The 14,126-nt window shown below is 45.8% G+C and overlaps 1 protein-coding gene across 1 annotated transcript in view; it reads right to left on the bottom strand.

Annotated features, from left to right (window-relative positions):
- Nucleotides 1-13,432, bottom strand: part of LOC146171878 (uncharacterized) — a 141,328-nt gene extending 127,896 nt beyond the window's left edge. Inside the window, exon 1 of the mRNA XM_084586267.1 lies at nucleotides 13,218-13,432. Coding sequence (XP_084442393.1) covers nucleotides 13,218-13,394 — 177 coding nt within the window. The 5' untranslated portion in view covers nucleotides 13,395-13,432. The remainder of the gene's footprint in view (nucleotides 1-13,217) is intronic.
- Nucleotides 13,433-14,126: the final 694 nt, after the last annotated feature.

Below are 14,126 nucleotides of genomic sequence, written 5' to 3'. Positions count from 1 at the left end.
CCCTCACCAGAACAGGAGTTGGCCACCCTGGTGCAGTAATTGGCCACAACCTCCTATGATAAGCTCCATAAAACCCCGGCCCTCAGTCACCAGCGGCTGCGGAACAACTGACCACGGCGGCGGTCAGACCTGTGACGCAGCAGGGGGTGCTAAGAAAGCCTGGCTCCGCTGGACAGGCCGCCATTGGAAACTGACCCTGGCAACGTTTAATGCTAGAACCCTAGCTAGTGAAGCTAGTTTAGCAGTGCTGTTAGAGGAACTAGAGGGCATGAAATGGGATGTCATAGGGCTTAGTGAGGTTAGGAGGCCGAATGAGGCATATACTGTACTGAAGGATGGGCATGTACTGTGTTATCGAGGTTTACCAGAGAGGCGACAACTAGGAGTAGGTTTCCTTGTCAATAAGTATATAGCGGGTAATATAGATGAATTCTATAGTATTAATGAGAGGGTTGCAGGCATCGTAATTAGGCTTAATAAGCGGTATAAACTGAAGGTTGTACAGGCCTATGCACCTACATGTAGTTATGATGACCAGGCAGTTGAAAGCTTCTATGAAGATGTAGAATCGGCAATGCGAAAAGTAAAGACGCAGTATACTGTACTAATGGGCGACTTCAATGCCAAGGTAGGGAAAAAGCAGGCAGGAGGCAAGGCAGTAGGTGACTATGGCATTGGTTCTAGGAATAGCAGGGGGGAGTTACTAGTTGAGTTTGCAGAGCGCAATAACTTACGAATCATGAATACCTTCTTCAGCAAACGGAAGAACCGAAAATGGACATGGAAAAGTCCTAACGGAGAGACTAAAAATGAAATCGACTTCATAATGTGTTCAACCCCCGCCATTGTGCAGGATGTAGAGGTAATCGGGAAAGTTCGATGTAGTGACCACAGGATGGTGAGGTCCCGAATTAGCCTAAATCTGAAGAAGGAACGCAATAGATTAGTAAGAAAGAAACCCATCAACGAATTAGCGGTGAGGGGGAGGGCAGAAGAGTTCAGGATCTCGCTACAGAATAGGTATTCAGCTCTAACTGAGGATGGCGACATTACCCTAGAGGCAAGGAACAATAATTTCAGAGATATCATTACTGAGTGCGCGGTAGAAGTAGGCGGTAGGATAGTTAGAGAGGATACCGGTAAGCTGTCTAAGGAGACGAAAGATTTGATTAAGAAACGGCAGAGTATGAAAGCTTCCAATCCAACAGACCAGATCGAATTGGCCGAGATATCAAAGCTAATCAATAAGGGCAAGGTGGCCGATATAAGGAAGTATAACATGGAGAAAATTGAGCATGCTGTAAAGAACGGGGGAAGCCTTAAAGCGGTAAAGAAGAAATTGGGCATAGGCAAAAACCAGATGTATGCGATAAGGGACAAGGCGGGCAACGTCATCACTAATATGGACAAGATAGTCAAAGTAGCCGAGGAGTTCTATACAGATCTCTACAGAAGCCAAAGTAGTCAGGACCGTAATGAGATTGGCGGTAGGGAAAAACAGTCAGACGTTCCACCAGTGACGAAGGACGAGGTCAAGAAAGCACTAGAAACTATGAAAAGGGGGAAATCAGCTGGAGAGGATCAGATAACTACAGATTTGCTGAAGGACGGGGGGGATATCGTGCTAGAAAAACTGGCCACCCTGTATACGCAGTGCCTGGTGTCATCGACGGTACCGGAAGCATGGAAGAATGCAAACATTATCCTCATTCACAAGAAAGGGGACTCTAAGGACCTTAAAAATTACAGACCAATCAGCTTACTGTCTGTTACGTATAAGGTATTTACTAAAGTAATCGCTAATAGAATCAGGACAACCTTAGACTGCAATCAAGCAAAGGATCAAGCAGGGTTTCGGAAACGGTACTCTACTATCGATCATATCCATACCATCAATCAGGTGATAGAAAAATGCGCGGAATATAACCAGCTCTTATACATAGCATTCATTGATTACGAAAAAGCATTTGACTCAGTTGAAACCTCGGCGGTGATGCAGGCATTGCGAAATCAGGGGGTAGACGAGCCGTACGTGAAAGTGCTGGAAGATATATATAGTGGCTGCACAGCAACCATAGTTCTGCATAAAGAAAGTAACAAAATTCCCATAAAGAAAGGTGTTAGGCAAGGACACAATCTCCCCGGTACTATTCACAGCTTGTTTAGAGGAAGTATTCAGAGACTTGGAATGGGAACAGTTAGGGATAAGGCTAGATGGAGAATACCTCAGTAATCTGCGATTTGCTGATGACATTGCCTTGCTAAGCAACTCGGGAGATGAACTGCAAATAATGATTGATGACCTAGACAGGAAAAGTAGAAAGGTAGGCTTGAAAATCAATATGCAGAAGACTAAGATAATGTTCAACAGCCTCGGGAAGGAACAGGAGTTTACATTAGGAAGCAAAATACTGGAAGTAGTAGGCGAATATATCTACTTAGGACAGGTAGTAACCGCAGATCCGAACCATGAAAAGGAAATAACAAGAAGAATAAGATTGGGATGGAGCGCATTTGGCAAGCACTCGCAGATTATGACTAGCAGCTTACCGGTATCGCTCAAGAGGAAAGTATACAACAGTTGCATCTTGCCTGTACTCACCTATGGGGCTGAAACGTGGAGGCTAACCAAGAGAGTTCTAATTAAGTTGAGGACAACCCAGAGGGCTATGGAACGAAAAATGGTAGGGGTAACATTAAGAGATAGAAAGCGTGTAGAGTGGGTCAGAGAAATAACTCAAGTTAACGACATTCTAGTGGAAATTAAGAAGAAGAAATGGACATGGGCAGGACATGTAGTGCGAAGAGAGGATAACCGATGGTCGCTGAGGGTAACAAACTGGATTCCAAGGGAAGGAAAGCGTAGCAGGGGGCGGCAGAAAGTTAGGTGGGCGGATGAGATTAAGAAGTTCGCAGGGGTCAAGTGGATGCAGCTAGCACAGAACCGGGTTAAGTGGAGAGATATGGGAGAGGCCTTCGCCCTGCAGTGGGTATAATCAGGCTGATGATGATGATGATGATGAAGAACATTAGTCTGGTGTAGTGACCGATATTGATATGGGTAGGTATTGATAGTGACAGTGATTATAATGATAATGGAAAACATTGCTGTGACGTCATCACAAGGTGGTGTCATTGTCCGTGATGTGACGCCGGCCATGTACAACACGAAACTTGCGTCATCATGACGTCCCATCCATCGTGATGTCATCCACACATAAACAAAAATAAGTCACACTTGCTGTGTGGGCACCTGAACCGCGCGTAAGGGAAGAGAGAACGGTGGGAGTGAAAGTAGAAAGAGAGAAAGGGGAGTCGTAGTGGAGGGCTACGCAGTAATTTCGACCGCCTGACGATCTTTAATGTTCGCTGACATCTCACAGCACATGGACGCCACTTCGTTTCGCCTCCATAGAAACGCAGTCGCCGTGGTCGGGATAGGAGAGAAGAGAAAATAGAGAAAAAAGAAAAAGAAGAGGGAGAGAAAGACGTGCGCCGCAACAACAGCCATCGTCCACCATCAAGGCAGTGGGGAGTGCAATGACGGCCTACAACAGAAAACTTTGGTGGCTGGTTAGCCACCGCCTTAAACGGCGCCGACCTACCATCCAAGCCCCGTAGGGCCAGGAACTGCCACCCTCATGTCAGCGCATGTTAGTACGTCTTGCTTCGTGTTTATCTCACTGTTTTACTGTCTTCATCGGATCCCCAGGTGGCCAAATTACTCCGAAGCCCTCCACTATGGCTCTTTCCATCTACTTTCAATCCCACCTTCCTCCCTTCCCTTACAGGGCGTCCCACCGGGGTGGTACAGTGGTAAGATGCCCGACTACTGTGCCGGAGTACCCTATTTCGAAACCGACCTCTGCGGCTGCGTTTCGATAGAGGCGAAACGAAGAGGAGTTCGTGTGTAGTGCGATGTCAGCGCACGTTAAAGATCCCCAGGTGGTCGACATTTCTCCGTAGCCCTCCACTATGGCTCATCTTTCTCTCTTTCCACTTTAACGCCCCCATTCCTCTCTTCCCTACGGCGCGGTTGAGGTGTCCACAGAAAACACGTGAGACAGATACCGCGCCTTTCCCTTTCTATAAATCAATCAATCCCTTGCATCGCGGGTCAGGTGTCCGCAGAGATGTGTGTCACAGATACTGCGCCTTTCCCTTCCTATGAATCAATTATTATCATTACTCATTTTTGTGGCTTTAACATTGCTACAACCAGCACTCAAATTAAAAGTGTGGCTGTTCCTGGCCCTACGGGGCTGAGACGGTAGGTCAACGCTGGGACGGTAGGTTAACGCCGCTCGCGGTGGGGGCTACCCATGCACCGACTATATCTGTTGTAGGCCCTCTTTGCACTCGCCACCTCTTAGGTGGTGGAGGATAGCTGTTGCGGCGCGCGTCTTTCTCTCCCTTTTCTTTTTCTTTCCTCTCGGCTTTCTCTCTTCTGTCCGCCTCGCGGGATGGTGCAGTGGTAAGACGCCCGACTACTGTGCCGGAGTTCCCGGGCTCGTACCCGACTTCGGCGGCTGCATTTTAATGGAGGTGAAACGAAGAGGCGTCTATGTGCTGTGCAATGTCAGCGCACATTAAATATCCCCAGCTAATCGAAATTACTCCGTAGCCCTCCAATACGGCTTCTCTTTCTCTCTTTCTACTGTCACTCCCTCCTTGTTCCCTTCCCTTACGGCGTGATTGAGGTGTCCACAGAAAACAGGAGAGACAGTTATCGCGCCTTTCTCTTCCAATAAATCAATCAATCAGCCAGTTCTCTTTTTTGTCCGCACGAGGCAGCGTAGGTGGCTCAGCTACATTAGTAGGCCCGTGAATTTTCGTTTCCTTCTTCCTACAGCCACAAGAACAATGTTGAAAGCAGAGCTATCGATTGCCCCATGGCTTCAGACCACATTGCTTTATCACTCACTTTTCTTAGGACACGATGTCCGTTGGTCACTGTTCATAACGAATGCGGTTTATTCAAAACCATCCCGGGCAAAAGGAATTCAGAAAGTGTCTGACCAGACTCGCCAAGACATAGCGCCCTCTCCTCATATTAGCGCGGAAAGACCCCAACAAGCTATTCGCCCAGTCAGGTTCTTTACTCGCTAGCGGTGCTTGCATTGCACGAGGCCGCAAAGCTTTTGCCGACGTAGTATAGCTCCTAGAAAACATGGAAAAATTAAGGAATACTTACAACCCGCATATAAAGTAACGGCGCGATAATAGTAGTGGCTCTAGAAGCGGGTCCTTTTGCGAACCTAGCTTTGGGTTATACACCTTGCAATCGTTTTTGCCCTTTGTATTATTACATACCCTATGTTGTAGTGGTTATTTATTGTATGTACAAAAGGAAAGAAAAGATGTTTGCCAGCCCCGGTATCTGCTATCTTATATCTGAAGCACCTGAACTGGGGCGGCGGAAATAAAGGGATAGCGAGGAGAAGGTAGAGGAAATCAAAGAGGTGAGTGATAGGGAGAAAGAAAAGAGTAGGTAAAAATAAAAGAAATATATACACTATGGTACAGTATACAGTAGTTTGCATGAGGCCCACCCGCAAACGTCTTAGGTCACTGAGTACTCGGCACGTCGGGCGGGCCTCCGCAATAGCTCCACGTCCAGGCAACTGTTCACTACGCACGCACTTGCACACTGTACAAAACACTGACGGCTCTCGTGGGCGATCAGCCGTTATTGTGGGAAGTAGCACACGTGGAGCGTTAAGTCCCAGCGCGCACTATCTGGCGAGGTGAAATAGGCGGGTCATCAAGCCCGCCTGTTCGATGTACTCACACAAGCTCACGTGAGCTCGCTCGCGGGCGCGCGCACAGCCCGGCGGCCACAGGAGCACAGCTACGCTGTCCGGGATTACCCCCTGCGCTCTGTAAGCCGCCAGCAACTCACGTCGTGGTTCGGCTAGCGCGGTGCAGCGCAGTAGAAGATGTTCGAGAGTTTCTACCTCGCCACAGCCGTCACACACGTCACTATTGGCAAGTCCGTGGCGCATCCGTCGTTCCCCAGGCCACACACATCCAATGCGTGCACGGAGGATCATTGCGCGTTGCAGCCGAGTCAGCGAGCGGCCGCTGACACTGTGAATGCGCTCACCTCTTGCGATGCGTGGGTCGGGGTGCTGCGTCCGGAGGTGATCGTCGATTACCGCACGCACATCCTCCAAAGCGAGTTGCTCGTCGCTAGGAGGGAGTTCATGTGCTGCGGTCGCGAGCTCGTCGGCACGTTCGTTGCCCTCTATGCCGCAGTGCCCGGGGATCCACTGTGCCCGTATAGCGCAGCCACGCTCCGCCAAGTGCTTGAGACGTGCGCGAATCTGGCACAGCAGCGGAGTTCCCCGGCCGGTGGTTCGAAGGCGGCTGAGGGCAGCGCGGGAGTTTACATACCCTAATTAGCGTACAATTGTGAGCTACCAAGTTATTTGAAAAATTTATAGAATATATATATTTTTAGAAATACGTGATCCTCCAAATCATACGGAGGTACAAGCGTGGCTTAATTCAGAGTTTCGTGTCTCACATATTTTCATAGAGCCCAGAAATCTATGATTTCCATCTCAATCATCGATCTGAAAGTTCGACCTTGCAGCATATGTCAGGTCATATGGCCTCGTGCCGCTCCACAATTCGCTTCCAAATCAGTACGGGGCCAATATCACTTCCCAACTACTACACATTTAACACTGATCTTGCTCCCACAACTTCGGCTTTTCTGCTGAACGGCGCCTTTAATGCCGACGCATTACAATATTTCCTGAAATAAATAACACAGACGCACGACCCAAGATATGAGCTCAGAAGTAGTCGTCCCACTTTGTAGTCTGCTTGTGTACCATCTGTTCATCCTTCCCTCCCAGACCGCAAGTGTCGGCGCTTTCTGTTCACCCTGAATGCATGAGCCACACACGCACCGCACCTAAACTGTGGTCGCTCTAACCGGGCACGTTGTATCCAAGACAGGTTTTCAGACCGGGGCTTTGATGCCGTCGGCTGCTAAACTGAGAGGAGTGCTGAATTTTGGGTACGCTAGTTGATCCCACAATGCACGCACATTGAGCAGGGTGCCAATGCTTCCAAGCTTGGGGCACTGAGTTATACCGCCGAGCTGCACGCATCACTTTCTGATTAATTCAGACGTCAGCTCACTGTATGAAGTATATGCTGATCATCTTCGTTTAGAATATTTGCGAAAAGCTATTTGCACGTGTTAACTGCTGTACAGAACAAGAATCCATGCAACGAATGTCTGTTTTCAAATTAGCGTCTCGCTTATGCTTGAAAGTTTATCCCTTAAAACGATATTTAGCACATTAAGCTGACATTTTACCTTGCTTTTGTAACCGTTGCCCTTCTCCACCATAGCGGTGGACGTGAAACGTCCTTTGAAACAGCGAATTCCTCTTAGAACATGATCTAATGTGGAGAGCTGGAGCTTTTTGACAACCCTTTGCTCTAGCTTTCACACGTAGGGAGCCAGAGGTCTCGTTAACTAATATCTGATTAGTTTAACGAGTTTCAATCCGCTTAAGCTGCTTTTGACGTCAGCAGCAAAATAGGCTTCGTTAACCTACTCCGCTGATTGACTTAACGAGGACTTCGAATCTAGCGGCCTCGATGTCAGATGTTGTGTAAGAGGATTATCACACAGCTCCAGCCCTCTGCGCTATATAATATTCCCGGTGGCATTCTAGATACGACGTTTTAAGTCCGACGCTATGATTTAAAGCGGCTCTGAGCAATGCCCAAAAGTTTAGATGAGACCCAGTGTAGATACCTAACACAGTAGAAGATTAAACAGCCTTCACCCTAGTAGAATGGTAGAGCCCCGGATGCCATATCAGGGGGTCGCAAATTTGGATTTCTGCGGGGTACATATTTATTTTTTTTTCTCGTCATTTCTTTTCAATGTCATCCACAATAAATTTTTATTTAACATTAACCAGAACCATAAAATACATAACGCTTCAATTTCTGTGAGTGGCTGTTAGCTCTTTTCTGTGATGCAGATAATGGAGCCATACTTAATTACTATTTATTAATTAAAATGGGTAGAGGGTATTTGGCCGGTGAAGGAGAGAATATAGACGGGAAAAATTGTTATTTGTGGTGTTGCTCCCGAATAAATCCTGTTTACATTAGGCACCGTTATGTATAGTTTACCTTAGTTTTAGAAATGATCATTTGAACTGTCACCAGTCAGTACCTCGCTTTGAGAAAGTCTCAGCTCCAAACGTGGCAAGACTGCGTTCCCTACGCCTAGCGTGGTACGCTTCGCTGGGCTCTATCAGCAGGATTGTCCAATACAACCTGATGCTTGATTGTGCTGTGCCCAAGCATATATAAGCAGCTGTTAATTCCCACCGAGAACTCTGTTTAAACCAGCGGCGACGCGGAGCCCACTGCGCCGCTAAGAAAATGTGAGTCCCGGTTTTTCCGCCCGCGAACCGAAAGTGGATATGCTCCGCTCTACCTTGTCGAGCCGCAGACATGGCTTGCACAGGCCACTGACTCTGGAGAATGGTAGCAGAAGGACTTGCTCTAGAAACGGCTGAAATATAAAGTGCATATGGCCGAGAAGAACTTGGGAGGGGCAAAGTAGAATAGTTGTATGGGCTGTATTGCTTAGCGCGTAGGCTGAATAACTGTTATCGTGGAGAAGACAACAACCTTCGTAATTCAATCGCGACTCTAGGCGATGTTGCCGTGGCAACGTGGTGGTTCCGGCAATACAGGTGCTATACTTCTTTGCTTCTGATGTTACCTAGCAGGACGCAGTGGAATGCGAACCAGCAAATTTAAAATGACCTCTACATAGTGGACGTTAAGTCATAGTATAACTAGATGTATTTATGCCTCTCTTTGATGCTTTGTCACAGCAGATCACCAAGCCAAACCACTTTGAGCTCCATTCAAATTTCCTTTCACGAACATTTTACCTTTGAACAATTATTAGAGCTCCAGCTTTAAATCGCCCATTCCAATTCTGAAGATCATGCCTCCGAAGAGAAGCCGCCGCTATTCCCATCTTCGCGGCGCCCGCAGTACACGCGGGCGCCGCGTGTACTGCGGCGCCCGCGTAAGCATGCAAATTGTGTGCTGCTGTGGTAGAGAGAATAAAAAAAGAAATAAACGATTGAATTTTATGCGCATGACTCAGGAGCCGTAGATTGAGTTATATGTTCATCGTTAAAGATGGAAATTCACAGTGCCCACAAACAAAAGTGTTAGGCTACGAGGCACGATCTCCCCACCCTAGTGAAAAATCCCGTATCGCGACAAACGGGTTTGAACCGGTCCTGTATTATCCCGTATAAATTTGATATCGGTGTGACCAGTCCTGTATGAAGCTTAAACGGGTTTATATCGGACAGGTCATGTCCGGTATGAATCTCAATTCGGACGGTCCAGTCCGGTATAGAGTTAATACAGGGCAGACCATTACCGGTATGCATCTTATACATGACATCCCAATCCGATATTGATGTGAAACAGGGCGGACCAGTCCTGTATGAAGCTTAAACGTGTTTATTTCGGACAGGTCACGCCCGGTATGAATCTCAATCCGGACCATCCAGTCCGGTATCGAGTTAATACAGGGCAGACCATTTCTCGTATGCATCTTATACATGACATCCCAGTACGCGTTGTTTCGTACATACCTAGAAGATATGAAGCCGTGGATGTGTGCGCTAGCAAGTACATACATGCATCGTGTTTTGTGTTTGCGTGTGCAACAGTCGCTGCAGCTTGTACGATCTTGCGGTGCATCTTCATAATCTGCGACTGAAGATCTGCCACCTTCAACGCGAAAGTGCAAGCAAGAACGTAGCGTTTTGTTAGCGCGGATAAAATACGCTAGAGAATAAATAAAACATCGCTGACCATCGAAATATGCACAGGTAAGCCGAAAATCGGGAGTCGCTTCTTCGAGTGTTTACGTATGCAAAACACTTGGTCAGAAGTAAATTCATTGACGTCGCGGCTCCGCTGGCAGCAGGTGAAGCTAAAACATGCAGTATTACAAGTGTTGGTGCACCGCATATATCTATATGTAGCAAAAATTGCATGCGTTCGAAGACAATGACAAAACACATAAGCACTAGTAAATTGTGACATTTGGAGGTTTGTCTGCAAGAAAGCGCTACATTGTAAAGATGCGGGACACGGACAACCCTTCGTGATAGCCAGGAAAAAGATGCAGCGTGTTTAAAGGGCGATCGTTCAATTACGACCACAAATTCTACACCCTACAAAAATACACAAACTACAAAAGAGCAATCTCGACAACATAAGTAGATATATAACCACCAGCACCGTGTCCTGGCGTGGTCTAGTGGTTAAAGTGCGTGCTTGCCGGCCTAAAAGACCGAAGTTCGAATCACACGTAATTTTTGTTTCCTTTTGTATTTTCTTTTTGTTTCTTTTTCTTTTTTTTTCTTTTTCAAATGTAGTAGTGTTATGTATTATTCCGCCTGTATTAATCAACCAGAAACCGGACGAACGCGTCATTTCTGGAACTGATACCGGGCACAGTATTCCGCTTCTGAACAGAAGCCGGACCGATCGACGAAGCTCAACCAGAATGACCATGCCGGACACGCCAGCGCACTAAATAAGCATGATACCAAACATGTTATACAACTGTTCTGTATATAAAGGGCGCGTTTCGTTTACCAAATACCTCGAAAATGCGAAGCCGTCGAAGTGTGCGCTAGCAAGCATATACGCGCGTCGCGTCGCTTTTGCGCGTACAACAGTCGCTGCAGCTCGTACGATCTTGCGGTGCGTCTTCATATCTGCGACTGAAGATCTGCCGCCTACAACACGAAAGTAGAAGCACGAACGTATCGTTTCGCTAGCGATGACAAAAAACTCTTCGAGAAAAAATAAACAAACATCGCTGACCATCGAAAGATGCGCAGATAGCCGCACACCGCGCGACGCGTTCTCGAATGTTTACATATTGAGACCGCTCAGTCGGAAGTGTATTCATTGGCATCGATGCTCCGCTGGTAGCACGTGAAGCTAAAACGCCCAGTATTACAAGTATTAGTGCAGCGGATATCTCTGTATATGGGAAAACTTACAAGCGTTCGTAGACGATGAAAAACACATCAGCACTAGTAAATTATGATATCTCGAGGTTTGCCTTCAATAAAGCGACGCATTATAAATATACGCCACATTTGTGAACCCTCGTGATAGCCTGCAAAGATATTCAGCGTGTTTAAAGGGCGATCGGTGAATTACGGCCACAAATTCTACTGCCAAGGAAAATATACAAGTACGAAAGAGCAAAAGTAGCTACATATACTGAATAATAACCACTCTAACCATAAGCCGTCGTAGAGTAATGGTTAAGGTGCTCGTCTGAAGACCATAAGGACCGAGGTTCGATTCCACGTTCGGTACTAAATTTTTTTATTTTTTAAATTTTATTTATTATTTTAAATGTAGTCGGTTTATTTTATATTGTTGCATGCTTTTTCCACCCTGGCGACGCGTTTCTTTCCGAAACGAGGGCCATCAACCATACAGGCCATTCCCGTATCAGAGCTCCGCGCGGTTTCATTCCGGACTTTCCAGGGCAGTACAGGAATTTGCTGAAATAGCCCCCAATCCTGTATCCCAGATCCTGTACAATAAACCTGTATACGATTTCCTGTACGAATTTTATACAGGATTTTTCAGTAGGGCAGACCTATGTACAGCTTGATTAGAGGCAGTATTTGGAGACACCGAATGGGATCAGTTAGGAATCAGGGTTGATAAGATTACCTGAGTAATTTGCGATTTGCTAAACAGATTGCCTTGCTAACTGAGGGGATTAACTGCAAAAAATGATTGATGACCTAGAAAGGAATAGCTGAAAGGTAGGCTTGAAAATCACTATGCACAAGACTAAGGTAATGTTGTACAGCCTCGGGAGGAAACAGCAGTTCACTATAGGTAGCGAAGCACTGAAAGTAGTGGGCGAATATGTCTACTTAAAACAGGCAGCAACCTCGGATCAATGTCTTGAAGGGGAAAAAAGTAGGAACGTAGGATTGGAAGTGAACCCATGAGGAAAGTACTCGCCGATTATGACTAGCAGCTTACCGGTATCACTCAAGACGAAGGTATATAATAGTTGCATCTTACCTGTACTCAACTATGGGACTGAAACATGGAGGCTAACCAAGAGAGTTCTACGAAGGTTGAGGACAACGCAGAGGGTCATGAAAAAAAATGGTATGTGTAATGTTTAGAGATAGAAACCTTGCAGGGTGGGTCAGTGAAGTGCCTCTAGTTAATGACATTTTATTAGGAATCAAACAGAAGAAATAGGCTAACAAATTTAATTCCAAGGGATGCAATTCGTAGCAGGGGCCGGCAGAAAGTTAGGTGCGCGGATGAGGTTAAGAAGTTGGCAATGGTCAAGTGAATGCAGCTTGCACAGCACCGGCGGAATTAGGGAAATATGGGAAATATGCAGTGGGTGTAGTCTAGCTTATGATGATGATGCCCAGTAAGGACTGGGTACATACAGTGTACCTTCGACGTTCGTTGCAACATATTTTTGCAAACAGAGTGGTACCTTTGCTAAACACATTTATCATCTTTAACCACTTAGGTGTCACTATATAAGAAACATGCCAGCCAGAACAGAAAGCACTTCACACACTTTCATCGCTACCCTGCCCCGAATACACACAATCGATACAATGACCTCTACAAGGTCCTTGTGTTCGTTTCATACATTGACTTCATTTCTTATTCTGGCTCCCACGAACTGCCATAAGCTTCCTGGAGCAAACCGGCCTCCTCATTGGTTCCTTCTCGGAGAACAAGTATGCTGGGGAAGGCTCATCAATCCAACGGCCGCCTTTATACGTGCGTTGTTAACTTTCACCAGAAGAGTTCTCCGTCGAAGAAACTACGCATTATTGATCAGAACAGTATATTGTTGATCTCACACACGTACGTTAGTATACCGCCATGTTCTTTCGTCAAAAGAAACTGCATAGCAAATAAAACCACAGATCTCGACTCGCGCGAAACAACCAGCAAATCTAGATCCACACTCCAGCCTAAAACATAGTAAAAATCACTGTTATTTATATAGTGGCACTGTTGACAGTTTAATTAATTGACCTCGTTAAACATTTACGCAATCCATGAATCATACAGCTCCCCTAAAAATTGTGCCAGGTTGGTAGAAATCTTACCTTAATGATACTGAGCTGTGCGCCACTGGCACTCATCAAATTTGTCGCAGATGCGGCTTCAGCAGGCATTTGAGTGCGAACAAAAACGGCCAAGAAAATTGACAAAGCAAACAGGCTTTGTAGATCACTGCCGAACTGTTGTCGATTTAACGACATAGCAAAGCGGCTGAACATCATGATTCCTTACAGCTCACAGAATGTGCGCCAGATAAACACTTTTGCGAACCTCTTAGCATGTAAAATAAATTTCTTATTTATGCCAAACTCGCTTACTGGCATTTATTTAACATTTCCCGGATATATTTCGTGAATGTATGAGGAAATGTCATTCTTGCCATTTTTGTTCTCTCTGGCTTTCCTCATTATAAATTGCCACCTACGCAGCGAACAATGACCATAGCTGTTCTCGCCTAGAGCGGTTTTGCAACGTGTAGTTTTGTGCGCAGTTTCTAGCGTGACGAATATATAAAAAATCAGAGAGACGGCTAATTCGAAAAATCAGCTACTGCCTCTAGCTTGTCTATTCTACAAACCTCCAGAAAATGAATAAAAATATGTGTTAATCATATAAGCACATACTCTATATCAAGGCTTCAGAAATATCTCGCGTCATATTGCTAAATAAAACTCGTTTTATATGCAAGTGAAAGTTTTGTTTTCGGACAAAAGTTGCTTAAAACACTCTAGTTACCAGATTATATTTTATAAGAAATGGCGCATTTCTGACTCCATATTACAGAAGTTTTTTGGCACCTGATCTTAACTCTTACTATTACAGAGATCGACCTGTTCTATATCTTTGTTTCATAGTCTGAGTACCTATAAATGTATATGTATATTGATAACGAAATGAAGAAGTCTAAAGTTCGCAAATCACGTCATGTACCACAAAGTTCTCATAAACACTAG

This window comes from Amblyomma maculatum, unplaced genomic scaffold, assembly GCF_055883805.1.
Source record: "Amblyomma maculatum isolate TAMU_Amacu unplaced genomic scaffold, ASM5588380v1 scaffold_17, whole genome shotgun sequence".
Lineage (NCBI taxonomy): Eukaryota > Metazoa > Arthropoda > Arachnida > Ixodida > Ixodidae > Amblyomma > Amblyomma maculatum.
The sequence above is the reverse complement of the archived record's forward strand: the minus strand, read 5'-3'. Positions and strand labels throughout refer to the sequence as shown.